This window comes from Larimichthys crocea, chromosome XVIII, assembly GCF_000972845.2.
Source record: "Larimichthys crocea isolate SSNF chromosome XVIII, L_crocea_2.0, whole genome shotgun sequence".
NCBI classification, from domain to species: domain Eukaryota; kingdom Metazoa; phylum Chordata; class Actinopteri; family Sciaenidae; genus Larimichthys; species Larimichthys crocea.
This window is the reverse complement of record NC_040028.1, coordinates 17,456,387-17,482,704: the sequence shown is the minus strand read 5'-3', so window position 1 is coordinate 17,482,704 and position 26,318 is coordinate 17,456,387. Positions and strand designations below refer to the sequence as shown.

The 26,318-nt window shown below is 42.6% G+C and overlaps 2 protein-coding genes across 3 annotated transcripts in view; one reads left to right on the top strand and one right to left on the bottom strand.

Moving 5' to 3' along the window:
- col4a2 (collagen, type IV, alpha 2) overlaps nt 1-3,710 on the bottom strand; it is a 61,143-nt gene extending 57,433 nt beyond the window's left edge. The window contains exons 1-3 of one of the 2 annotated variants that reach the window (XM_019261171.2): nt 3,521-3,710; nt 3,175-3,292; nt 3,038-3,089 (exon numbers count right to left, since the gene is read on the bottom strand). In XM_019261171.2, coding sequence (XP_019116716.2) covers nt 3,038-3,089; nt 3,175-3,224 — 102 coding nt within the window. In that variant the 5' untranslated portion in view covers nt 3,225-3,292; nt 3,521-3,710. The remainder of the gene's footprint in view (nt 1-3,037; nt 3,090-3,174; nt 3,293-3,520) is intronic. The other variant, XM_019261170.2, reaches the window with a different exon arrangement.
- A 111-nt stretch (nt 3,711-3,821) lies between these two features.
- Nucleotides 3,822-26,318, top strand: part of col4a1 (collagen, type IV, alpha 1) — a 37,617-nt gene continuing 15,120 nt past the window's right edge. The window contains exons 1-2 of the mRNA XM_010742741.3: nt 3,822-4,056; nt 24,122-24,175. Coding sequence (XP_010741043.3) covers nt 3,985-4,056; nt 24,122-24,175 — 126 coding nt within the window. The 5' untranslated portion in view covers nt 3,822-3,984. The remainder of the gene's footprint in view (nt 4,057-24,121; nt 24,176-26,318) is intronic.

Below are 26,318 nucleotides of genomic sequence, written 5' to 3'. Positions count from 1 at the left end.
AAACATATTATCTGAGATGCAGTTGAGATGTTGGATGGGAAACTTCAGAGGGGGACGCCTGATTGGTTGCAGCTTCGTTCACCCTTTTAACATGTTAAATCAACCCTTCAACCGCCTCATTACCTACAGGACTCCTTATCCTTTCAGCAACTTCTTTAATGTGCACACATGGAGATATTTTTTTACCAAATGTCAGATGCTGATGTACGTCACACCCTGAAACTGAAGCTATTCTGTTTTAACTCTATTTGCATAATCAATGTGAGCTGTTTCTTCATTTGACAGTTGCTGCAGCGAGCACATGGATGACGCCAAACTAAAATTAGACCGCCGTCTTTCAGTATCACCGCCTTGGAGCGAAGCTGCACAATACACAGAGGAAAGCTGAGCAGTGTCATGCGCTTTTAATCGAGGTCTGACCTAATCCAATAAAAGCAAGAGACAACTCTCCTTTTCATCACGCCAGAGAAAATAACTCTTCTTTGGAGAGCCTTGAGTATGATATCAAATGTCTGATAGACCTACTGACTATCTGACGTCCAGCACAAGCTGTAACAAACTGAGAAGCAAAACACGCTGCACAAACACAAAAGCGGATTCGGCATCTTGTGCTTTCCTTTCATCAAGCCCACGCAAAAATAAAGTAGCCCATGGGGACAGAGGTGTGGTCTAGTGAACATGTGTCTGTATTCAGTCTTTCACTTTAACTTTTAAGATTTGCAAGCGCGAGGGTTAGGGTGCATGAGAAAAACAATAAATCCATCCATGTCAGCAGGAAGATGTTTTTTCAAAGAGGTAACAGTGGACTGTGGTGTCAACAAACGCACAGCAAACAAACACTTTGTGTTTCCATCCGCCTGTTTACATGGATATTTTCAATCTGTTGAAATGTCTAAAAAAAGTTTTTACATTTGGCTGAAGTGGAAAGGTTGGTGCATCGCCACATAAAGTTTTAAAACTAGTTTTAGAAACAACGACCACGCCTTGAACTCATCCCATTTCCACACCTAAAGTACGTAAGCACACCTTATCTGCTAACATCCCTCTCTTCCAGCACACCTTTTTCTTTATCCTTCTCTCTCTGTGATTCAAATACATAAACCCCTGAGGCTCCAATCACACAGACTGATAAAGACATGGCTCCCTGACTCAGAGTCTCAACTTCCGCCTCGTTCCCTCCCGTCTTCCCGCCGACAGCTGATGGTCCATCTCTGAACTCCTCCCTCAAACTATGACCTTGATTTCTCCTCTCATTCCTAACCCGTTCATCCCACATCCCTTCTTCCCTCATCCCTCCTGCAGTACATCATCTTGGTTCACCTTCATCCACAATATGCAACAAAACAAACAGACTTTAACAAATTAATCAAAAGTGACTTAAACGTCCACTAAAGCTTTTGCTCCAATTCTGAGATGAAAGATGGCGACAGACGAAACCTTTGAACCTGTGTGAGCTGATATATTTTAGTCCCATAACACAGATGGGAGTGCAGTCTGAAGAACGTGGACTGTGTCATCTTGTAAAAATGTAACTGCTTCTTTAAATATTGAGATCTGTTGATACACAAACATGAAAGAATGTGGCGTTGTGCAACATCAAAACTGTGTGAATGTCCTAATTTTAACCGGTTCAACCAGTAAAATTGCAGCATGAGTCATTTTGCAATAAACTGTTTTAGGCTTATTTACTAGCCTGCGAGGCCAAGAAATTTCCCAAACCAGACACTCCCACGGTCTTCATGTGTCAGTGTAGCTCTCTCTCTGTGGATTACTTCAAAACGTGAGCAGATAGATGACATGAGAGGAACCTCCATGTTTCTACAACAGCTTTGAACAGACAAACCGGCTCTGGATAAGGGCTTTTGCATTGTCTTGGAAGGGAAGGGGTGAGGTGAGGGGTTGCAATCTGCAACTTCACTGCTAGATACCACCAAATCCTGAACACTGGTCCTTTAAAGGGCGACACTTTTTTTATGCTGTATCTCTTAAAAAACTTTTGAATTAAGAAGTCTGTTCTTGTTCTTCACTGTATTTATGTCTATAGCAGTGTATGTTGAGAGCAAAGTGAAACCAGAGTCGAACTCCTTGAGTGTGTGTTCACATACCTGGCCAATAAAAGTGATTCTGAACCTCATATTAGCTCCGGTTACTGTAACTGCAGAATCCTCTTTTCTGCTTTCTGCTCACAGGCTCTCATGGATCTCATGGATGAGCCTGCTACTGTAGTCCTGATGACATCCACTATATATACTATTAGTCATATCTCCATTTAAGTTCATAGTTATATTATTATTGCTGCTGTGCATCTGTCTCTCTCTCTCTCCCTCTCCAAACGATGAGTCAGGCTCTGCTCGACGTTTCTGCCTCTTAAAGGAAGTTTTTCCTCGTCACTGTCACTGAATGCTTGCTCATGGTGGGAATTGGTGAGTCTCTGTAAATATTGTTATGAAGAGTACGCCTAGATCTGCTCTATGTGGAGAGTGTCATGAGATAACTTCTGTCATGGTTTGAATATATAAATAAAACTGAACTGAATCATACAATTTGCAGCGTACAGATCCTTCACAGTCTCATAAAGCTGAACATGTTATCATGTCAGAGGTCATGACCCCGCCCCTCAATCCCTGCAGGGTCAAAGGTCAAGCAAAGCACAACACATTCTAGCCCTACATGAAACCCCCATTTCATTTCACTGAAGCAACACAATGCTAAAACTCATTCAGTTCAACCACTTATTGCAAATTGCAACACGAGTCATTTCACAATCAACTGTTCTGCTGCTATTTACCAGCATGCACCGCAAAGTACCCTCCTCCTCCTCCTCCTCCTCCTGGAGGAACTTCCCAACGCAGACACTCCCACGATCTGCATGAGTCCGCAGAGCAGATCCAAGTAAGACAAACTAAGCCTGGAGACACTTATTGGTTTCATTGTTACAACTTAATTGTCAACAGGCTGCAATTTGCAAAAAATGAAGAACTCACGAGCAAAAAAAAAAAAAAAAAAAAAATCAACAGCAGGTGGAGAGGAAACTTACCGCGTGCACTTCTGAGGCGAGGATGGCGATGGAGACGCACAGAAGCAGCAGCCTGTGATAAAAGACAGTGACAGCGTTAATTCATGATGCTGATGAGTCAATGTTAAAGCAGTGAACTATTCTCATGTTCGGCCTACCTCAGGTTCTTCAGTCCTCTGTTGTGTTGTCCTTGCATGGTCCCACTCATGCGCACCGCAAACTTCAGATCCACTCCGCTGTCTACCTTGTAGAGACTCTACAGCATGACTGCCTGACCTGAGACACACCGACGTTAATGATCACCGTCTTTGCACATGAGTCGAAACATCTGACCCGCTTGGTTAGTGTTTAAAAAGTTAAACAACTTTATTATTTCGCTATTTTTGTGTCCACACATCACAAGGTGCTCCGTGTGAAAACACTCGCAGTGCGCACACACGATAAACCAACTTTTAACGAGCATGCCATTAATATATCATCACTTTAATAAAATACTTTACTTACAGTCACCCCAGGCTTGCGCACGATGGTTAAGTCGAAGGGAATAGCTGTCACTGGAGGTTGGGGAAGAGATGCGCAGGTTCCCGGGCTGAAAAGTTTCAGAACAGGTACCGGCGGCACCAAAAACCTCCTCAAATATTCTCACAAAAACAGCAAAGTGTGTTGAGTAGTCCCTCTCCTTACCGAGAAAAGTCAAAGTGTTTTGTATGAGCAGGGTTGAGCCCGTTTGCATGGGCGAGGGTGGTCGTTTTTTGGGAGGGGGGTGTGGTGCGGCAGAAACAAGACCAAGTTGCATTGATCAGAACCTCATATCGTCTCGGACAAAGATGCAGCCAAACGTGCTGCCCGTGCTCTGCCGATAAACCGCGAATTATCCGAAGAGAAGAGGACGAGAAGCGGTCAACAGGTGGTTCTTTTGCGGGCACTCTGCACTGTTGCGCACAGAGTTTCCACCGCGCACCGCCACGATGCTGTTACCGTCCGGCACCCTGTTACTGCTGGCGGCTCTCTACTCAAGTGTAGACCTGACGGGGGCTGAGGTAAGCGGATGAAGCATTTACAACATTGTGTTTGAGGCTTAAAGATAGATTTACGCAGAAAAAAATCACGTAATTTCTGATTCGAGTTAACGTGCGTAACTTTCAGACAGTGCAGCTTTGTGGATTCAGGCAACACATGTAGCCCAAAGTCTGTGCAGGCAGCTGTTTATCTGTGAAAGTTTCAGTCTATTTGAACAAATATTGAGCTGTGTTCAACTTTAGTCCTTGAAATGGACATTGAAACATTTCAGTGTTTCAAAGAGATGCGCGTTTTTCCTCCAGATGTTTGTATTTTGGGGTTCTGTTGTGTTTTTGTGTCTTGTCATACACTTCTTAACTGTTTGGACGAGTTCTGTCAAGCTGTTCTGAACTCTTTGAGTTAAATCTTCTCCCAGTCCAGCCTCAGAGAGAGAGAGAGAGGGAGGGGTGGGGCAGACAGTAGCTGAAGTGTGTGTGTGTGTGTGTGTGTGTGTGTGTGTGTGTTAGAGAGGCATTGCTAGGTAAATAGGGAGATAGACATGTGTGTGCAGTTAATCAGATGGCATCTTGAGTTAATCCAATAAACTTTTTTTCATGAATGTGTGTCTGTAGAATAGAGACAGACTCGTCATGCTCTCACACAGTATGTTCAGTCAGAGGAGGTCTGTGAAGGTTCCTCAGGTCATCTTTCTTCGAGATCTGGCTTGTAGATCCATGAAGACGTTCGCCGCTCGTCCGAGAAGCTTCCAGAACCAAGTCCATTTGCCCCAGATTTAACTCCTCTCAAAGCCAGAGGAGATCGAACTGATCTGAACATAAACTAATGCATGACTCATGACGATTTGATGCAGGATGCATCATGAATTCACTATGACTTCATGTGATTAGTTCACATTTAATACATTATGAGTGAAGGAATGTTAATTGACACTTAATTCATACTTTAATTGAAATACAATAATTGTTTTACAGTCACCAGGTTGTGCTGTGTGTCTGTGTTACTGTCGGTGACTTCATTATAAAGAATTTATACAGAATAAATAAAACAGCATGTTTGTTTGACGTGTTTAGAAACCTAAATTTAAGGAATCCGAGGACGCTTGTGAGCATTTTGAACTTTTATTTTGATAGTAGCAGCTGAAGAGTGACAATAAAGTGGGGAAAGAAAGAGAGAGACAGGGGGAAAGGGGGGTTGACATGCAGCAAAAGGCCACAGGTGGGAATCAGACTGTGGGCTGCTGCAGCAAGGACTGAGCCTTTTGTACATGGGGGCTCTTGCTCTACCAGTTAATCTACTAGGACTCACTAAAATGTCCAAATGTTAGTGCCTGTGCAACCAAAGTGGACTTCTCCACACTGAGAATAAAGGGAATAAAGTTAAGTAACATGAGGGATTATTAAATTATTAGAGTTGAGGATCGGTGCATCCCAATTCACAGTGGTAATATAGGACATTTATGGGCATGTGATCTATGTTTATACAAATGATTGCCAAATGGGAATTTCACAGCTACAGAAGCTGATATTTTATTTCCTGTGAATGAGCGAGATTTATCCTCCTTTTTCTTCTCTTAATTCCGGTGTGCACCTCCTGCTGAAAGCCTTGTCAGATGTGGTCTTTTACTTTGAAGCGTGGGTTTAGTTTGCAGGGGAAACATCTCTGACACAAGAGTAGCAGAGATCCAGGTGAGGGGGAGGAAACACTGGTGGACTGTGTCAAGTGTTAAATGTTAAGGGAAGGACAGGCTGTTTGCCGGTCAGAATTATTGCACAATGGAGTGAGAAAACACCCCTTAAGGGAGCTTAGTGTTATCATGCGGGGAGTTTCTTCTGGGGTGTTTTTTAAGAAACCAGTTGTGATGGATTGTAGCTGTGAGCTGTCATCATAAAAGGTTAAAGAAATATATAATTTGGGAGACTAAATTTAGATAGAGTCAACTCAAGAATGACACGATTCACACGTTTGTCTGTCTGCTCAGTGAAACCTACTCTGACCTACATTTTCACCCATCCATCCGTCCATTGTTGCGCCGGCTTTGACCTCCCTTTCCACAGATGTTTTATCGACAACGCTGAAACAACAGACTGAGTTTTTATTCAGGGGAGCTGCGTAGGATGGAAGTGTATGACGACACATCAGGTTAAACAAAGTAGCAGAGATGGCTTTTATCCACCGCCTGGCTTTAGAAGCACAAACACGAGACATGGAACATCTGGACAGACGAGAGGAGGTGTATATCTGGCTGAACGTCTAGTCACTGATCAAATGATATCAGTGAAACTGGAGTTTGAGATTTACATATTTTCCCATCCACACATGGGAGGTCCACAACAGGAAGTTTGCGATCCAAAGCTGCAAGGCGAACACGAAGTGGCCTTTCACATCAGTTATATCGAGAGCAATGACGCAGATTTACTTCGGGTGCAGCACATTTATCAACGTGAATCGGTTTAAAAGAAATCAGTGTTCAGGGACGTGGCGTTGAGTATCAGTAACACAGACACGCTTCACAGTAAGTGAGGCCAACAATTCACGGTCATGCTGCACAAATATGATAACACTGACCCTACAATGAGTCAGTCGGACTTTATAAAGGAAATAATGAAGAGATAATGTAAGATTGCCTTCCTCTGTACTCTGAAGCAACAAGCTGATATTTAGATCTACGAAGACCTCTGCTCCCTAATTTTTAAACCCGATCCTCTGTGAGTTTATCAGCTGTTTATATAATATCAACAGAATAGAGTTTGTCTCCCTTGGCGGTCATTTAATCTGGCCAGAATGAGTCATTAGTAATTCCTAGTGAAGGAGGAGGAAGAGGAGGAGGAGGAGGTAGATTAGCAGATTCCTGGAGTGAGAGTTTGTGTGTGGGATGTTGGATGGAGGGATTGGGAAAGACGAGCTTCTCAGTGCTGCCAGGTTCCCACTCGCAGCTTGGCCACACTGTCCCAGGACAGGACGAGCCCCGGGGAGGATGAACACACAGGTCAAACATGGAGGAAGCAGCAATGAGAGCTGATAATCCTCGTTCAGCCTCAGGAATGCATGTATATTGTCTGTTGAAAGCTTCGAGTCATTATCAAGACTCGATCTGACGGTCACGGTGCCCAAAGTGCCGACAAGCGTGCTTGTAGTTTGGTCTAAACCTCATCCTGTAGACCAAACTCCTTCACATCAACCCCCCCCACAGAGACAACAGCTGACCCTGTTACTGTGACTGGCCACCAACCAAGCATTGCACCCTGGGAAGGCACAGCCTGCCTGACCTCTGTCCACCCCCAGGGTTGTAAAAATGCCTACATTTGGAAGAGTTGTTATTGTGTTTGCATGCCCGTATTTTGACAGGCGTGTCTGGGTGGCAAAGATAATTCTGCCCTGACCTTGATACTCGAGTAGTGTGGCAGGTATGCCCGATTTTCTTGTGTTTGTTTCTCTGTGTGTGTTCCCTGTCTGTGCCAAGTGAGGGGCGGATTAAACAGTGGTTAAGCATGGTAAAGCCCTTTTCAATTCCCTGTGCGGTCCAAACATCATTGAGAAGACATTTCATTTAAATTTATCACAGCTGCACTTCATTTCGCACACATAAACCACTTCTTTTGTCCCACGCTAATATTTTCCGCACATGAGCCACCTCGAGATCGACTCGTGTTGTCCTCAGTTTCATCCCAGAGGTGTACTGTTATGGTGAAAGTCCAATTTAGCATTTTAACTGTGAAATCGGTGAGTCATAAATGTCATTTGTGGTTTGGACGATGATTGTGTAATGGATACGTCTGTCTGACAGGGATGTGGGAGGTGAAGAGTGATGGAGGGGGAGGCTGCTAGAGGAAGGAGAGAGAGAGGGAGGCGACAAGGGTCTGAGCCCCAGAAGTGGAGGAATGTGGGTCGGAGCCAGAGATGATACCCCGTAGCAAATCTTTTAGTTTCACTCTGGTCCTTGGCCTACCGCTGCCAAATTGTCTAAGTGATGGAGAATAATAAAGAAGTGGAGTGTGAACTTTTGGGTGTCTCTTCCTTCAGCTGTTCTCTTCATCAGTTTTTGGCTCGAAAAACTTCCGTCTCGGCGTCCAGCTTTTGATACAAGGGACAGGTGCAAGACTAAAGAACAGTGTTTAGTTCAGGTTTACGCAGAATGCAAATACTCGACTTACTTTATTATAACCCTTCAAGACAACACAGACAACATTCAGGTCTGTGGCTCCTCTGTGTTTGTGTTACTTTACAGGACAGTGCCGAGCAGGAAACCTGCAAAATTGCAAGATTGAATGAGTCGGATAAACTCGAGGTTTGCATTGTTCACACATTGGTCTTCAGTATAAAAGAACAACAGCTGAGAGTTACTGTTGTTGCAAGTGACTGCATCTTACAGCGATTATTAGCTGTATTACACACTTATCTGACAACATGAATGAAACTCAGCCCACTCTAGTTGTCAGACCTTCTCATCAGTGATTGGTGGTTCATTCTGTGTATGCATTACAGAGTATGCATTACAATCTGCGACTATGATATAAAAAGGTACACACTTACTACAGGAAGCGGGTGTGGTATCCTCTCCTCGATCTCCAAACCTCATTTGGAAGTGTTGTGAACATCGTGTTAATGGATGGAAGCAGATTGTGTTGTGCCAGAGATGTCTTTTTAAAGTTTTAGTTCAGTTGTTATAGATCATCTTTGGTGAAACCGTCGATTCACAACAGACAAAGAGAAGACAGATTTGTGTTGATGAATCATTTTCTCCTGATTTGTCTGAAAAATGTCATTTCAGTGTCAGAATGGTAAAGATATGTGGCCTGTGAAAAGTCCAAAATTTACTTCAATGACACATAATCTGAGCTCACATTTCACTTCAATGGACTCAGGACCTGCTGGCGGTCTCCTATGGAGAAGCTGCATTGACTAAACCAACATGATACAGGGAGTGACTCTCTTTTCTTTGCCATATCTGGTAAAACTGAACTTTCTTTAGACGTTCCTGAGCATTTTTAATCTCCTTGCTTTGCCCAGATAGTGTACATACCAATAGCAACAAACAAAACACCCGCTGGTCATGCACTATTTCTGTTTTTGCTGTTATTAAAGTGTCCATCTTGTTCCTCTATTCTAAATACACAAGGAGAGAAGGATCTCCTCAGATAAACATCGTGGAGTTTGTGCCTTCTTCCTTTTATCAACATGACAGACTTATCTGCATGACTTATTTGGTTTTTTAAGTCATTAACTTGTCTCTCACTGCCAAAGAAGAAATGTCATGTCTTATTTTTCTATCTCACACCACACAAGATATGAGTGAATCATGGATATCTGGACCAAAACAGATGTTTTGTTCTAATAAAGAACATCCATCCAAACAAATACAAAGATAATGATAAAAGTAAGCGTTCGTGAACAGACATCACATCAGCAGGTCAGTCTGTGAATATTAAGAGTTCAGTGCAGATCAGATCATCAGATGGATTTTGGCAAAAAACGAACCAGAAAAAAACAGAAATCTAATAGTTTCAGAAGAATATAACTCTAATTTTATGATCAAGCTTCAGCATTTTTATGCATGGGCCGGGGTTTTCGAAGCCTGTGGGGCTGTAAAATGTTCTCACCTTATCCAGCATGAAATCACTTTAATCGAGTTTACCATCTAAGAAGTTTGATCAAAGATCTAAAGAAACACTTGTTTGAGGCAAAAATAAACATGCACTAAGGTCAGGAGGACATTTGAGAAAAAGTGAGGTCAAGGGTCGAGACGTGACACACTTGGTTGGACCTTCTCTTTTCCTTCCCACTAGAGCCTGGTGCTGTACCATCACAGCCAAAACTGAAGTCAGTTCTTAAGTTAAACAAGTTTTAGAGACAACCATGGGAGTTCCGTCCATCCATTTTCTGTAACCACGTATCTTTATCAGTCGCAGATGACTGGCAGGGTACACCGTGGACAAGTCGGCAGTCTACAGGGCTGACACGGGGCAAACAAACATTCACACCTACAGTTGTTAATGCATGTTTTTGGACTGTGGGAGGAAGCTGGCAGGAGTATCCACGCAGACACAGTGGGGACATGCAAACTCCACACAGGAAGCTGTGACCATTGCACCTCCTCATTGGCCTTTTCTGGGTAGATGTCCATGCTGAGATTGCATGTGTTTGGTTGGAATGACACACACACACATACGAGTGGAAGAAATCTCAGATTATCTGCAGACTATCGCAAATCAGAAGCATGCTCATGTTTCAAGATTAGATCAGAGAGGGGTTTCACACCTCCAGATTCCCCTCTCAGATTCCTATCTCACTCTTTTTTCAGAGCGCAGGTAAGAGTTGACGCAAGGGACATGCTTAGCTTGTGTGTTTAAATTTGTGACTGATGGAGTTAGTGATGGCGGATTGAGCCAGGATGAACGCAGAGGGGGAAGGAAGCTGGAAGAAAGAGAGACACTTACATTAAGACCACATGATATCACAGATGACACAGGCACATGCTTCATATTTGTCCCATTATAAGTTAACCAATTGATGCTCTTTCCAGAACGTGGTGTGTGTGTTGGGGCCTTTCAGCATGTCCTTAGATGAATGGAGACATTTATTACTCCTCAGAGGTACATGGCAGTGATATCCAGAGATGTATAAAGTACTGGAGTAAAGGAGTGGAGTAGAAGTACAAGTGCTATATCAAAAAACTGACTTGAGTAGAAGTTGAAGTGTTCTTTAAAAGTGTTCTTTTTGTTTATATTATTTCAAATATTTATTAAGGCACAACTTCTAATGTTACAGTGTTACAATGTTCATGGTAGAGTTCTGTGATTTCCCATGGTCTGTGAATGCGTCTGAATGAATGCGAGAGCGAGGGGGCGGGGGAGCAGGTGAGAGAGCGCGCGCCTGGGTGTCAGGTGTATGACGTACGGCGCACGAGCGAGGTTGATGTGAGACCGGGACTGTTGTGTTGGTTTTTTTGGCGTGGTTACGGCCGACAGTCACCGAGTCCTGTAACCAAACCGTTCAGCAATAAATGCAGTTTCATCATGTGTCCGGCTGGACGCTACAATAGTAACGATTCAGCACATGAAAAATGTATCGGAGTAAAAGTATCAAATTCATCAAAAATATGTAGTGCAGTAAAAGTAGAAGTTGGGGAAAAAAATAATACTCCAAAAAAGTACAGATACTGCATTTTAGTACTTAAGTACAGTACTTAAGTAGTTCCACTTCGTTACTATACATCTCTGGTGATATCTGAAGTGGGTTTTTAACTGTGGTGTCTTTGCCTCGCACCTCTCATGTCAGCTGAGCAAGAATCTTTGTTTTCACCAGCCGTGGTTGTACTGGACTGTTAGGCACTAAACTTACAGAGGAGGACTGATAGAAATAGCAGATAGTGAGTCAGATCCCACCGCAATTCAGAGCACCTATGCATCTATACCTAGAGCTTTGAACCTCTTTCCTGGAAGAACAGATGCTTTATCCATCTCCTCCTGTGTTGGCCTCTTTTTGTGCTGCGTCGACTCTATGGACAGCAAGGATTGTTCGTTTACTGAAATATTCCAGATAAAAAATCAATTTTTGAGAAGGAAGTAAACTAAGCTGCTCAGGAGGAGAGGAGATATGCTAATCTTTCAATGCATAGCATAGTCTAGGGGTACTTTAAGACACTTTTAACTGAGACTACACCAGATCTGTTGTCAGGGTTTGGCATGTGTAAGCCCTCGGGGTGGTGAAAGCTTGAATTTACAGTCTCCTTATGTCCAAACGACGTCATGTAATGGTGATGGAGATAAGGCAGCAACAACAATATAAAGCAGCTCTATCTATTAGATAGCTATCGTCTAAAGTGTGTGGTATGATAATGGGGCTAAAGAGCTCCATTAGCGTCCGTTGGCTGCAGACTTGAAAGTGAAGTGCGGGGGATGAAGGCCGTCTTTCTCTGCGTGCTTGGTATTTCCTCTCTTTCTCACACTTATTTTTACTCCAGTAAGGCCTCAATTATGGATCATGTAATGCTCGCTGTGCTCGTGATGTCGGTGATAATTTTATGAGGGGGTAATTTCCTCATTGAGAACCAACATCAACATCTGTGCAGCACGCGAGAATGGAAAAGCCTTTGTTACGGAGGATGTGAAATAGAGCTTACATGCACACACACACTTCCTGTATATGTATACTCCCCGATGGATGCATTGTGTCACCCTGTGTTGCAGTGATGGCCGTGCTTCTTTGTATAAATTACTAACTCAAACCGCAGATGCTTCCATATAATGTGTGTGTGTGTGTTTTGAGAGAAAGCAAGAGACTTGGATTTCTGTTTCAGTTTTTATTCGCGCTAGCCGTGGGTGGCGATGTTGAAATATTTCAACGACTACTGCCATGAACGTTTGTACAGACATTTGTGTTCACCGCAGGATGAATTTGCTGATTCTCTGACCTTTCCTCTTGTGTTACCAGCAGGTCAGTGTTGTCACTTCCTGATAGATTTGGAAAGTTTGTATAAATATTCAGTCCCCACAGGAAGAATCCTCTGATTTGGCAACTTTTCCACTAACGTCACCATGAGGTTCATATTTGTGGTTTTGAATAAACAGCTCTTAGATGGATTGCCGTGAACTTTGATACAGACAATAACGGCTCTTCATAAGTAATTGTGAAACTTTGACCCCTTGAATTTTTCATCTGACGCCATCGTCAAGCCACAATTTAAATTGTCAGTACTCCTGCAAAACCGGTGATATTCCAACCAGCCTCAGCTGTACTTTGAGTTAAGTGCAAATTAACAAATTTCAGCGTGCTAACATGTTAAACTTGTCACTGTGAGCAAGTTAGGGACCGTTACATCTCTATGCCACCGGGTACAGCTGCAATGCGACTTTTCGCTCTAGTCTGCAAAGAATATGCAGCTGTTCTAGTTTTGATGGACGCTGTGATCAGCCGGGTCAAGCATCACAGAGCAGATCAAGCTAAACGTATCGAATCTGGTTGATTTTCAAAATAAAACACCATGTGCAGACTTCCAAAAAGGGAAACTATTTAACTACGTGGGCTACGTACTCACAGTGGAAGCACATAAACCAGAGAAAAATGACCAAATCTGAGCAAGTTAACCAAGTCTGGCGGACAAAATGCTTCTGGATCCCACCATGCTCTGCGATATCAGAGCCTGGTAGGATCCAGGGGTTAGCGTTTAGCTCTAATCACACAGAGCTGCTTGTTGAAATGATTTAATTCACTGCTGTGTCATGGAAATTCCTGAAACAAGTCGAGTAACACGACTGAAAAAGTCGTGCGGGTGAGAATGTTTCAGCTTGGATGTATTTGGCTGGTACAAAGTCACAGAGGTCATTGTCTGTCCTCACATGCTGACGTTATTCCCAGATACCAAAGCACTCTTGAGAGAGACTCGAAGCTGACCCAACCCCTTCTTGTCTTTGTGAGCATAAAAGGCAAGGAAGAGGCCTTCCTCCTTAGAGAAAGAACGGCTTCCTAAATCCCACATCCTGTGGCACAGCGCTGCACATTCACAGAGGAGCGACAAGGCAGAGCTGAAGAACTCGGAGCATGAAATGAACTGGCTCTTTCTCAGAGAAAACAAACGTCTTAACAAAGTAATTGTTGCTTTCTCTTCCCCCCGCCCCGTCTCTTTGTTTCCACCACCCCCTGACTATTTTCTCCCCCCCACCCACCCACTGCCTCAAAAGCAAATCTGTAAAGTAAAAGTGCAAACTCTGTTCCAGATTATTGTCAGGTTTGATTTCTCCTGCAGAACTAATGCAGCTGCAAACAAGAAACAGGAGTGCAGAGAGTGTAGAGAGCTTTTCGATTTGATGTTCAGTACTTGGACCGATCCGGTTCCTGTAGGATTGTAGAGGAATGTCTTTTCTTTTCTTTTTTTTTAACTGTGTGGAACAATAATCGCCCATACCAGTGATGTGTGGGTACTCGAACAGAGCCCTGCACACAAACCAAAGAAGCATATCTCTCCCACTGGCTGAAACAACACTGTAACAAGATGAGCTTTCAGTCAGCGCTCCAGATTTCTGACTTCTCAGACTCATATTTGAGAGAGACGCACCATCTCCGACATTTAAGCACCAGAAAGTTTAACAAATAACCAGCTGGAGGGCCAGACTGTGATCAGCTGTTCTTGGGTAGGGTGCCAGAGTGTGTATGTGTGTGTTAGTGCAGCAGTTTGAGCCGGAAAGTCCCCTCTAAGGCCATAAGATTAGCGGGAATCTGGCCTAATTTGTTAACAAGGTAACGTTTCATTCACAGGCGCATGAACACTCTGAGGAAGAGCTGAGTTATCAAGATGACCCTCACATTGAAAGCTCTGTTTGAAGGTCTAAATCCTCTCTAATGGTCTGACCCAAGGTTACAGGTCAACAAGATGAGACTGTGAGGGTCATGTGACTCGTCAAGATGGAGTGCAGATGCACTGGCTGATTAAAAGAGGTCAGGGACCTTTGTAATCTAAGGCAGGAAAATTGTATAGGATCTGTTGGAAGCATCAACATGCTGTGGAATTTGATACAAGTCAAAGGCGGCTTGTTGTTAATCACTGTAATGGGTTTATAATCATATTGTTTCATTGAACTAGAGACCTTTTTTGGGCTCTTTGGCTTCAGTTTAATCTGCACAATCACAATATTCACACTTCATATTTTCTCAGCATGCACACTGAGTGATCAGCAGATTTTTCTACAGTTTTTTTGGAGTCCTTTTTCAACCAGCTGTTATCCCACCATAGCTCAGCCAACTCCATATGACCATACACACATACAGTACAAGCACACACACACACACATACACAACACTGTGCCAACCAGCGAAGCCTGAGAAATCCTCTAAAACAATTTTCCCATTTGCTGAGTTAATTTTTCCATGTGAGAATTCCTGGTTGGACTGTTGACATGGCCGGAGCTGTAGCTGCTGAACAGAGGGACTGTACAATGTTCTTGCTTCATTTCGCATGTCCGCTGACATGTTGAACAACTTCTGCAGTCCCCGGAGGAAGAGCTTTGTTTGCACTTCTGTCCACAGTTGGGCCATGTTTGGCTACAGAGAATATAGTAAACTTGTGCTCAAGTTGGGTCTCTGTGTTTGTCGAGGATCTGAAGTTAAGCGTAGACCTGCATGACGTCGGATAAGTGAGTGATATGCTTGATGTTGTTTTTGGTAGGGATGCAGTTTTCTTAACTCCTCCACTTACAGATGTTCCGCTCTCCCGGCCGCAAATTTGATGACAGGCATCATTAACCTGGTCACGCTTGGTCATGCACGAGCAGATTGGCGACTGACTTTGTGTGTTTGTTAAACGTGTTCATTAACTTGTGTGTGTGTGTGTGTGTGTGTGCACATGTACAGTACATTCCTGTGTGTATTATTTGTACTCAGCGTTTGTTCATGTCATGTATTTTCTTACGATATTATCCCAGAGGATAAAGGTTTGATCTCAAAGAAATTGCTTCATATTTATGATATTCCTTTTTTTGTCTTGTGTGTGTTTGTGCACATACATCATTCCTTTGCGTATTTTTGTGCAGACATGATTTGGCCGTGTGTGTGTGTGTGTGTGTGTGTGTGTGTGAGAACAGCTCTCCCTGCAGATGCATCTGCTTTTGGTTACAGAAGCAAATTATTTCTGTGGAGTAGATGAAAACCTGCCGCCTGCAGCCAGAACAGGACATGTTTTACATCAAGTTGGTCTCAGGAAATATGCCCAACATCACTCCCTAAATAAAGGAAACACAAAACATAGTCTTGTTTTATTACATATATATGTACATATAATATATAAATAATATGTCTGTCTGCAAAGGTCTCTCAACCTGGTCTTGGGTTTCTCCGGAGTATTGATGCGTAACCACTGTGTGTGTCTATTGTTTGTAAAGCTAAATGTTAAATCAGAGCTTTTGATTGGATTGATGGGTTGTTTTAAAGAATTAAAAACAGGTGGTAAGTTTTTGAACTTTAAAAACTGCAGTTCCTCAAACGTCCACTTGAGGCTGGCTCCAGAAGTGAGTCAGTCTCCATAAGTCCTCATGTTCAAATGTCCAACTTCACAGCAGAAATAAACATGTTTACAGCCTGGTACAAAAAACAGTTTTGGTCTCTGTAGCTAATTTCTCCGTTCATGACAACTGTACTGAGGGTGAATTTATATACAACTCACCTGTTCACATTATATTAAGGCTTAAAGTTATGCAGGATTAAGAGCGTGGACACTTTGACTGACAGGTCGGTGCTGTTACAGGTGGCTTGTTTGAGCACCCAGGCATTATTCGGCCTGCCTCGGCTCAGTTTGCCAGAGTCAATGCTTTGGACAGAGCCAGGCTAGGTGTTCCCCCCTGTTGTGCTAAGCTAAGCTTTTTCCTAACTTCATATTTAGGCTACAGACATGAGAGCTGTATCTTCTCATCTAACTCTTACCAAAATGTTTTTCTGGTCTATTAGGGTTTGATTTAAGGCTGAATTTCCAGCCTAACTCCACTCCATTCCACTGAAAGCATTACTCAATGTTAAATGGGTGCCTTTGTACATGAATCCTGCGCAGTAAAAACAAGAGAATATGAAATATGTTCGGAGAATCTAACAGAAACAGTTAACATGAAAAATGCTTTGGCTTGGCATTAACAAAAATGCTGTTTCATATCGTATCATTCCAGTTCACGTGCAGCTCACCCTCATGCAGACACGCACACTGTTTACAGAGCAAGTTGCACCAGGAGCTTCGTCTTCCAAGTATGGCAGTCAGACAGAGAACCTCCACCACCACCTCCCCCCTCCACATCTATTCTCTCACCCCAGACTCTCTCTCAGTACCAGAGAAGGCCAGGAATGTCAGAGCAGCACAGTTCAGCACAGCACAGTCTGAATCAGTCCTCCTCCGCTCAGATTTTTATTATTTTAGTTTGTGTTTATCTCTCTTGCTCCTGCTTCAGACAAGGACTATTTTGGGAAGAGCATAGCTGTGGTTTCAGTATCACCTGTGATCTTGATACTGACCACGAAGAAGAAACACAAACACGCACCGAAAAGCCGCAAAAATGAGTCGACAGGATGAAAACACTGATGTTGTCATCAGCTAAATAATAGCAGTGTGTGTTTTCTAGTTTGTTGCTGCTCCATTTATTACGAGGTATCGTGTTGCCTGCATCGCAGTGCGCTCCATAACTCTCCCGTTCGGTGTTGCTTAATGAGCCCTTCCGACAAGCGAGATTCCTTCTGACATTTATGGAGTAAAACTAGCCTGATTGTCTCCATATGGAAGTCGTGATTTGTGGTTTAACGCCATGAGAGCGTCTTAACGCAGTGACGTACACAGGTTAAACATATTAGATTAACTGCGACACTGTGGTGAAGAGACACAGGAGCTTGTAAAATTCACTTTAACACGCTGAAGGGAAAAACACTATGGTTCTACTTGTTGTTTGAGAAGGACTCCACAGATGTTTATGTGAAACTTCATGAATACGTTCAATTTAACGATGTTGCGCAATGTTTACTGTTGGCACACAAAGTCAAAATCTCATTGTAATTAGCTACGCCAATTTGAAATCAACCCAAACAGCCAAACGCCCAAAACAAAGAAACATAAACACAAAATTAAGTGATGCAACAATATGGGCTCAGAGCAAAATACCACTGAGGTGTCCTTTAGATGCCCCCAAATAAGTAACTGTGTGACTGACAATAGGACTCTTCACTTGTTAACTTTGTCTCAGTTGTGTGCTAAGCTGAGATTTCTTTTATCAGCGCCAACAATGTCGCTCTCTCGGGGTTTACACCAGATTCTTGTGAAGCTGCCAGCGTGCTCTGTAAGGACGGCTTGTTGGACGGAGACCTCTTCCCTTCACACCTTTCTGACAGCAGATCGGGTGGGATGGGATCTCTGTAGCTTTCTCAAACCAACCAACAATCTGACCTTCACGCCCACTTCATGCCATTTTTACCAGCTGTGCAGAGGTGAGAAAGGAGCCAATGTTTCAAACCTCTCTCCCTCAAGCACTCTTTAGCGTTCTTGCCTCAACTATTTCTAAATATTTCTCTTTTCAACAAAGTTTAAATGCTTTCCAGGCAAGACTGTCAACTGTGAACAACAACAGAACAACTGTAAACACATCTGTCGTACAAACTAGTTCTGTTTGAGCATAATGCGACCCATTTTTCCCCAATTGTTTACGCTGCAGCGCAATGATTTTTGTCTGCAAGTGCTGTAATGACTATTAAATGTAACTATAAAACCTGTGCTATAACCAAAGGAATCATTTTATATAGGGGACTACACAGCGGAGCTCAACAAAACTCCAGCATACAAGAAAACCCCTGAGTTTGCGTATATTGCCTGTTTTCCTCTTCAGTGAAATCCATATCAGTGGGGAAGGAAGGCTCCACTCACAGCCAAGCAGATAAACTCAGAGGGAATTTTTCTGGCTTCGTAGATTTTCACATTACTGAGCCAGGAAAATGTGTGTTGTGTTTTCTGAAAACAAAAAACAGAAACTGTTGTTTCCTAAAGGGAGGTAACGGCTCTTAACTTTTTGTCTTGTGTATCTTGAGTGATAGGTCATTCACTGAAGCCAGTTTATACAGTAATAAGTATTCCACTTGTAATGCCAACTGACTCTCACAATGCTTGTCTGATTGCCTAAAAATCAGGCTTTTATTAATACTTCATATGTTTGCATGTGCGCTGAATATGAACATATGTTATATGCCTAACAGATGAGGCTGGGATGTGAAATGACAAATCCTCCCACACTTCAGTCCTCTGCTCCTCCGGGATATGCCGGTTTGTGGGATACTTCAGCAGAAGTGGGAGGTTATGGCAGGAATGTGCTGGGAATGTGATGTCGTTTTTAAGAAAGGCCTGTAGATGACATTGACCAGATGTTTGTGTGATCTTCAGTTCCCCTTAACATGGTAGGAAAGATGCAGTGAAACACCTACAGCTGTTGAAGCGCATGTACAGTAAATGTGAAGCACTCCAGCGATGGGAATGTTTCTGCCCCCATGTGGTTTAAAATCAGTACTGCTGCAATACAGCTGTGAGCAAAATGCACGTATCAGACTAAAATTCATGAAGAATGAAGATTGTTTCACACAAAGTGACATTTTAAGGGACATTTCAGTCCTCTTGCCATGTTTGGAGGTTGAGACGAGAAGTGCCCACTTTGGCAAGAAGAACAGAGGCAGTGAGTCATGCAGTGACCGACAGACTGAATGAATGTACCCTGCAGGCTGGAAAGAAAGTGACTCGACTTGGTTTGGGGGGAAATCCTGTCGCCTTTTCAATCCATTGTTTATCCTTTTATGAAAAATGTAGTTAAGATGTCTGAATTCTCTAACAGGAGGTTTTTAACGAGAACCTCGAGGCAGAGAATACAGTAGATTCTTTGTATTTAAGACATGGTGTTGTACTGACCGCTTGTGGAAAAGTCAGGAAATTGTTTTACGAAAAGGCCCCAGATATATATTTAAATTAGCACTTAGAGTAGAGATTAAAGTTAATTCGCAATCTTGGAAGCAGTAAAACTAAAAGTCCATTCAGTCGCAAAGTTGGAATCCATCATATGCAGAGATCTAGAGTTTGTAGACATTAATTTAGTTTCACTAAAGTTTTTGATTGCTGATTTTTGAGTCCTCAGCAGATGGACTTTCCCCCGTAAGTTCATATGTAAAGATCCTGTCATAAAATTAAAGGTCAAGAAAAGCTAGAAAATGGACCTTTATGTGCTTTCCATGGTTCCTAAATTGTGCTGTAATAGTGCCCAGTGTTCAGAAGACAATGGAAATAAAAAGCTTTTCGAACCTTGTGGTTTGTTTGTTTTGTCAAGTCTTTGATTTCCGTGGAGTCAGGTGAGGTCAGCGACTATGCTAAGTTGAAATCTGAGAAACTTCATGCAAGCTATTCTGTAACAGGCAGTGCTTGCCCACGGTGGTGCTGCTATTGCTGCGGTTCTTCTTAGGATCCAGTTATGCAACACCTCCGTACACTCATTCTCGGTTTACATTGAGAGTGTTTGTGTTAACGTCGGGATCTCTTGCCGGCGGTTCCCTATAATCTCGAGAGTAAACATTACTCATCACTTCCTCTCCTCCTGGGCTCATCTCAGCGCTCGACTTATGTATCTAATGATGTCAGACATATCAAGCAAGTGTTGTTCAGACCTTCTGGCATGTGGCTTAAACTGAAGTAACCTCTGACACATAACACCAAGCACTGAGATTCACTGGGCTACACTGTGAAGGCCTGTGAACGTGCCTCTGTGTACCGTGCCATAAATTACACCCAACCCATCCTTCTCTCTCAGATTGTGACTGAGAAAACTTTCAGGCCTGTCTTTCCCTCTCAGCACCAGCCTCTATAAACAATCACAAACACACTGTCATATACACAAGTTATGATGGGGCACGTTCCTACGTCATACTGATTTTTCACAGTTTGGAAACATCCAGTCATGCCATCCAGACTTAGGAATGACATAAACACTTGTCCATAGACGGATGAGGCTGTGTGCCTGGTGCAGAGCTTTACTGGATCTGATACAGTTTGTCCAGAGCTCAGTGACTCACCAGCCTCTGTATATTTACAGTAGACGTTAACACTCAGCGAGTCTGAGGCCTCCGCTCAGTCTGTTTGCTCTGTGGAAGATCACGCTGTTCGGGCAGAGCGTCTTCATCTCCGCGTTTTCTCACAATCTGACACTCAAGCATGTGCACACCCTGAACTGTAAATCTAATACTCCATTACAAGTGAAGATGCTGCATTATAAATATATGTATTACTGATACACTTAGCAGCATTTTAATGTTAGATGGGAGGAGATAATTCGCTATTTTATGTAGGCTACTAGTAGGTAGTTTATAACAATAATCATATTTTACAGGGTCTATATGCATTTTTAAGTAAAATATTAATCAGTATATATTAATATCTGTCCATCTCCTAAAACCCAAACTCAGAGTACCCATCCAATACAAAAAAAGAAACAAGCAGATGTGAAGGTGAACAAAAAAAGCTTTTGGAAAACTCAAAATAAGTCCAAACAGGATTAGAGATCAGAATACAGGACTGGGAAACTGACACAGACTGATGTACTTAAAACAGACAACCTGACAGGTGAAAGTAAAAAACACAGAGACTAAATACACAAGAGGAGGCATGATGACGAGACACAGGTGAAACTAATCAGGGTGGAACAGATAATCAAAAGTGGCAGGGGGAAAAAAACGACAAAGGCCGGAAGGAAAGTAACACACGACACAATGAGAGAGGGGGGAGATTACAAAATAAAACAGGAAACGCTTTATTGAAGGTGTCATGAGAACATCTGTTACGATTCCATACTATAGAAATGAAACTGAATTACATTCAATCAAAAAGTGTTTAAGGTTTTGGTGACATCAGCTAACCATAAATGATACTGTCCTCACTGTTGCAGTGATGAGTATCGGTAGTAACATAAAATTTGATGTGGTTGGGTCGGTCATGGTTCGTCAATCCTCTATTGATTTTATGGTAAGATCAGGACCAATCCCAATCCAATGATTGGTAAAAAAGTGCCTCTGAAATGTTGTGAAACTGAAGTAGCACAATATAATAATGGAAGAACTGAACTGCCCATACCAAAACAGTAAAAGTCGAGCCTTTACATTACTCAACTACGTATATATTTTGTTATGCTCCACCAGTATCTGTGCATTCTTTTCATCTTGAGCTTGTGTGTATACGACTAGAGAAATGGTATTTATGTTAAATGGTTTGTGGTAGAGATAAGTCAGAGCCCTCATCGCCCCATATACCTTTGGATCTGCATGATAAGTTCCTCTTAAGTTCCTTTTTTCTCCCCCTTCAAACCCAGATACCAAATCAGTCATCCGCTGTATGGCTGGAAGACTCATTAGCAAGATGCTCTTTTTGTGCAGACATCAGCTGTGGCCTTTGTGCCGTCTCTCCCATCTGGTGTTTGGGTTTATGAGAGAAATCAAAGAAACTCTCCTCTGATCTACCAGCAGATTTCTGCTCTGTGTTTGGAGATCTAGGAGCAGACATTACAGTGTGGTGGCTTGTCATCACCCACAAACACACACAGAGAGTATCTCATTGTTGTGCGTGTCGGTTTGAGGGTTGGGTTCCCCCCCGGTCACGCCCTGCAACATGCAGGAATGTCTGCTCAGCTACGTTAAAGAGGACAGAAAAAAGCTTGAGACAGAGAGCAGCAGGTGAATGAGGGAATACTAAAGCAATATTTAACCACCAGCAACTGCGATTTATTTGGGTGGTGCTGACAATATGCAAGTGAGTTCCCTCATGCCATAACTCCCTTGGTGAATTGTCAAAAAAAATCATGTAAATCCAGCACAGAGCCAACAACAGGTTTGGAATAATAAAACACACGTGCTTCATTCTGAGGGTTAATATACCTTTTCTCCACTTCTCATGACACTAATCTGATCCGAAGCAGGTGCTCCTGAAGTGTTCATGTGGCGTAGAAGAAATTAAACCTATGCGGAGATGTGAGATGAAGTTAGAGAGAGCAGGAATGGGAAATGACATAGCGTAGCTAGGGCACACGTGTTTTAAACTACAACTAAAGAGGAACAAGTGCAAGGACAGGGTGGGGGCAGTCTGAGCTCAAGGTCCTGAGAGTGAAGTCTGTTACTGATGGTTTCCCATGGTTCTAAAGCCACATATTGATTCAGTTATCAGGTATGCTGGAGAGGATTGCGTGTATGAAGGACGACCGGGAATATGTTTAAGACTTGGACAGGACATTGAGTTATAGAACATGTAGAATTAAGAATGACTTATGTGTGAGATGTCTGGTTTAGACAGTCGGGAACAGATCAAGTGATGACCGGTGATGGAGCCATTTATTTATTTGTTGTGGGTGTGAGAACGAGAAACAGACCCAGGAAAATATTTGTGGGTAGCGTAGCTGCTGTACACTCTCTGCCTAGGCCCTGACAGGCTTTTGGCTGGACGCCTTTCATTTGAGTCTAGCAACAGCTGGATGGATGGAGGGAAACGGAGGAGAGGAGCAATGAGAAAAGAGAGCCAAGGCAGTGTAGGCCAGTTCCCAGGCTCCAGCCTCAGGAGACCCCAGAGAAGAGGAAGCAGGGTCGGGCAGGGGGGCTGAGAAGGCAGAGAACAGCTGCGCTGATGTTCTTTTGCCTGAGTGTAGTTTTACAATGCTAATCAGTGTCGATTCATGTGGTTTAAAAGCAACCAGATTACTGGGAATAAAGCCTTTCTTCATTGTCAGCGCAATCATTAATAGAATAGTGTAAAGGGACACTTGTAGTGACGCACTCAGAGGATAATCACCTGGCTTTTCTTTGGTTTCACAAAGCTCGTTACCATCTTTCAGCTCATTGTTCCGGTTTTTACGAGCGCCAGCTTAACTGCTGATTCACTTTTGTCTAGCAGGGCCAAAAAAACCCAACTGCTTGTCACCAAACAGTAGGCAGTCAAAGTCAGCAACTAGCCGGTCAATATGGTTAAATATGGTTCCCTCTGGGGTTGGTAGAGACCAAAACAAAGCTAAAAGGAGAGTTAGATTCACAAACACACCTTCAAATGAATGTTGCTCCATGTCACATCACCTTATTATCTAAACGTCGTGTTTACAGCTTGTTTCTGATGCCTCCAAGTGTCCAAAAAAACTCAGACAATCAATCATTTATTCAAAATGTAACAGAGTTGGTGATTTGTCGATTCATCGTTTCGGCTCGTCTCTGTTTTTAAATCACAAATTCACCATCTCTGATTTATAAACGCATCATCTGTGGGATAGATCAGCACGGCTTGCATGAAAACTCTGCAGAAGTCTGTCCAGCGCTCACTGTGCTGATTTACAGTGTCAGTGGGATATCTGTGAGCCATCTGGAAGAGGCAAAACACTAACCTACTATAAAGAATGAAGAGTTTGTTGCACACGTCTAATGGGTGACATAAAGAGACCCTCAGCAGGTGTCTGTTAAACTGTCCAGCTGGCAAACATTGTTTTCATTTTTTGGTCTTCTCCCCATGTTTATTTTCTTTTCTCTTTTCTTGTAGAAAAGTGGTGGATCATTCATTGTGATGTTTCTCTTTCTCCTCAGGGTTGTGGGACCTCGTGTGGAAAATGCGACTGCAGTGGTGTGAAAGGAGCAAAGGTGAGATTTTCTTTTGCATTTACATTAATTGTCACCGTCAATCAACCCCTATGTATTTTCTTTCTACTTAATTGTTCTTGTGTTATATGCAAAGTTTAGATTTCTTTAAGTTCATGGCAAGCTAAAGCAGCCGTGACAGTGCTTCCTATGTTCTGACTAATGGGTTCAGCTCAGTGTGACAGACTGGAGCTGGGCTCTGGGTGGAAAACCAGTGGATGGGGCTCAGTCACGGACCAAAGACCAAGACGTGGAACAAAGATCAGTTTGAGTTTGAGCACGTCCGGACACACAGCTGGGCTAGAGGCCATATTCCCATCAGACGGAGGGAAGCTCTCAGATACAGATGCACAAGTGGCGCGGGCACTAGCCGTGTGCTGGCTACAAGCCTTTGAGCTGTCAGCACTCTTGCATGAGTGTAAATCACTGACCTGAAACATGAAAAGTTTGTATTAACTGACTTGGGCAAAGGTAGTTTTACTCTAACTAGAAGATGCTTTCTTAGACACCATCAGCATTTTATCTGTTTTACTGCATTTAATGATTAAAAACCTGGAAATAATCCAACAAAACCAACAATAAATCCATCTGATTCAGTCACAAACTTTCCTGTGACTGTGGTCTAAAGAAAAATACTTCATAAACTCACAACCTGAAGAAATATGCAACCGGTAACGAGGAGTCACGAGTAGGTGTTGTGAGTTGTGAGCGATTGCTTTGAAGTAAACTTAATTTTTCACTGCAACTCCTGCTGTGTGAGCGTGCACGTGTGTTATTGGCTCGGTTATATCAGACCACTGCAGAGTGTGTTATCTATTCTCTTAGTGCAACAGCCTGGCCTTTTATGGCTCATTCTTACAGCAACAGTAGCCAAATGTTCCAACAGCTCAACCGACAACAACAGATGCATTGACTTTGTGTTGCATGGAGCCCGGCCAATCCACTGTGGATTCAAGGCACCTCTGTGTTTTGAAAGTTGCTGAAAGACCCCAAAACAAGCCTTTCTAAAAGATCTCCTGTGACCTTTTATTCCCAGTGATATCACTTTTCTGACGAAAGCTGCACAAAAGGAGTTGCCGTAGTAACCCTGATGATTCCCATGGTTCATAATGCATTGTTTCTCCTGACTGATGGGAGGCAGATGTGTTGTGGTCAGGGGGATGGAAACCAATCCAAAAAGCTTCAGCTTGTTGAGTTTTACACATGACCCTCTCTCTTGCCTGGCAGCTCAGAGAGAGTTGTGACTCTCCATCACAAAGCAATGCTGCCACCTGGTGGTAGACAGTAGAAACAACATATAGGACTCTTTCTTGGTCAGTTCTAGGTCACTGCCAAGGACACAGATGATGTGACCAATATTTGTTTTTATTGCTTTCAAAACATTAAAAACAATAATTTAAATTTAAAACAATATCTATATGTAATTGCAATTGTAAATTATTCTTATTATTTTGTCCCATGGACTTACAAGACACTACAGACATGACAAAGACAATAAACATTATCCAAAGAGCAAAAAGAATTTCAAACAACATGGAACAGAAATATAAACACAAACCCTGCTCTTAGGAAAACATAAAGCTCCCTCTTACATTGTTGGTATAAGCACTTAACACAAACTGTCTGCCTTCATCTCACACAGAGAATAAATCAGGACATTCAGTCTGTATCTAATGTTGTGATATACAATAGGACAATAGAACCAAAAGTACATTTTATTTTCAACCTCTCCCAGATCACACAGGCACTGTGACACTTTCTATCCTCCTCCTGAATCAAGTTGAAGTGTCCATTTTTCACCACCAGAGGCCAGATACCACATCTCAACTGAACAGACCTCTGTGCTGTGAATAGATCGAGGGTGACATTGTGCTCTGGATGACAAAGGACTGATGATAAAAGATTGAAACACATCATTTCGAAGCTTACTTTGATATGAATAAACAAACAAGAACATTTATAAAAATTCTACACACACGTCAACAAACCAAGTCATGAGCTCTTCAAACGTTTTATTTCAGATTACAGATTATTTAAATGTTAGAATACTGTCGTGTTACTACAACAATGAAGACACAAACAGTTATTCCGTTTTAGATTTAATACTTCTGTTCAGTTTCTCATTAAACTCTGATATGTCTGTTAA